At 39.9% G+C, this 2,241-nt stretch overlaps 1 protein-coding gene across 1 annotated transcript; it reads right to left on the reverse strand.

Moving 5' to 3' along the window:
* Nucleotides 1-1,396, reverse strand: LOC116131086 (strictosidine synthase-like). The gene is made up of 3 exons (XM_031416728.1): nt 1,146-1,396; nt 803-1,069; nt 1-585 (listed from the first exon to the last, which is right to left on the reverse strand). Exons 1-3 carry the CDS (start codon nt 1,379-1,381, stop codon nt 123-125), a joined length of 966 nt encoding a protein of 321 aa, XP_031272588.1. The 5' UTR covers nt 1,382-1,396; the 3' UTR covers nt 1-122.
* Between the last annotated feature and the right edge of the window lie 845 nt (nt 1,397-2,241).

The raw sequence follows: 2,241 nt of genomic DNA on the forward strand, positions 1-2,241 counted from the left end.
TTCATTTTATTTGTTTTTGAAAACAACAAGCCAATCATGCTAAACTACAAATCACTTATTTCTTAACAACAATCTAAGGATCGATGTTGAATTACAAATTACTTATTTAAGCATCAAACTGTTTATCCACTAAGAACTTTAACATAGTTAACATTTAACCCTGCAGATCCCAGATATATTTTCCCTTCAAACTCTTGAACTTCACTGTAGCGTATAGCCGGATCTTCACTCAAAGTTAATGTCTGCAAAAGCTTGCCATCTTCACTAAACCTCTTTCCCAAAGATGTTGTATTTGAATTATCAGGTATCCAGAACTCCCCTTTTGTGTTCCTCTTGATGTTATCCCCTCGCCCTTGGAACGTCGCAAAAATTTCTGAACTGTTAGCTTTTGGGCCGGTTAGCCAAAACTTTTGTGCTCTTCCAAAAACTGCTTCTGCATAAATCACAAAGCTTCCATCTTTGCTCACAGCCACTCCATTGGGCATTCCAAGTTTCCTTTGCAACACTGTCACCTCTTTGGTTTCAGGATCGTATTTCATTAATCTTCCTGTCGTGTCTTTGCTGAGAACACCCTCATTAAATTTGCTGTAAAATTTGACATTAAACTTTTGTTAGCGTTGAAACAAGGGCAAAAGTTTGGTGTTGGAACCGCCCGCATGGCCACCTGAATGGTTAATATATGCTTCGCAGCCATGGCAGCACTTATTGGGAGCTCCAGTTTTTACAAGTCCGGGGATTTCTATATTATAAAAAATGTAAAGAAAATTAGGCAAATCAGGAAATGAAAGGGAAAAAGAAGTACTCTCGCGGAAATTTGGTGCTGGTTTCGACGAAATAAACGATTCCGGTATCTTGATCAATGTTCAAAGCGTTGAGAAATAGGAATGGAACATTTTCTGCAGATGTGGCAAGTTGTGTGGCAACACTTCCGCCGGGATTAACCGATACAAGGCCGAAATAAGCGTCAGTAACGTAAAGAATATCCGTTTTAAAGTTAAACTCCAAACCTAACGGACGGCCACAAGCCGGCCCTTTAGTGCTATTTGATCCATCACAGAGCAGCTTCGACCTGGGCAAAACAATTAAATATGAAATATCAATTGTTTTCTGATGCATTCTTCTGGAATATAAGGTTTGGTGTTTACCTAGTGGGACTAGAAACGGCAAAATCTACAAAACCGACATTGGGATTGATGTACTTGAGAATTCGGCCATCGGAGATACCAGTGTAAGGGCCTCTGCCGGCAGGATCAAAAGCCAGGGCCTCAGGGGCTGATGTGGTTGAAGGAAGAAGCAGCAATTCGGGTTTGTAAGAAAGAGTGACAGAGGGCAAAGATAAGAGAAAAAAGAAAGAAAGGGAGGACAACATGGACAGTGACATGGATGTGAAGAATTGCATAACTGCTGGTATATTGAAGTGTACAAGTCCGACATATTATATATAAGGAAATATAATCATCCTAATAATGATATTAATAAAAAAATATAAGGAATGATAATATTATAATAATCATGATAATAAGGAAATAAAATAAGAATGATTTTATTCCTTAACACTCCCTCGCAATTGAAGTGGTAGATCTCGGAGCTGCAATTGAAGACAAAGCGACTGAAATCGCTCACGAGATAGGCCTTTGGTGAATATATCCGCAAGCTGAGAGGCAATGGGGACATGTCGAAGACAAAGGGCCCAACGAGCAACTAACTCACGAATGAAGTGTAGGTCGATATCGATATGCCAAGTGCGAGCATGAAAGATAGAATTAGCTGTCATATGTAGAGCAAATTGGTTGTCACATAGAAGCAATGGGGAAGAATACAAGGGAATGCCAAGCTTACACAGTAAATAACAAAACCACCGAACATCAGCAGTAACATGGGCAAAAGCACGATACTCTGATTTAGCACTGGAGCGTGACATAGAAGATTGCTTCTTAGCAGTCCAAGATATCAGATTGGAACCAAGAAAAACACAACCACTAGAGATAGAATGACAAGTAGCTACATCAACAACCCAATCAGCATCTGAATAGGAAAGAAGATGAAGGCTAGGGTCGCGATGAAAAGTGAGACCATGAAATAGTGTGCTGTTAAGATACCGAAAAATTCGCTTGATAGAACGCATATCACATTGAGTGGGAGCGGACAATCTTTGAGCAACCTCATTTACAGCAAAGGCAATGTTCGGCCTAGTGAGTGTGAGATATTGAAAACCACCAACCATACTACAATAAAGGGTCA

Source organism: Pistacia vera, unplaced genomic scaffold, assembly GCF_008641045.1.
Source record: "Pistacia vera cultivar Batoury unplaced genomic scaffold, PisVer_v2 Contig228, whole genome shotgun sequence".
NCBI classification, from domain to species: domain Eukaryota; kingdom Viridiplantae; phylum Streptophyta; class Magnoliopsida; order Sapindales; family Anacardiaceae; genus Pistacia; species Pistacia vera.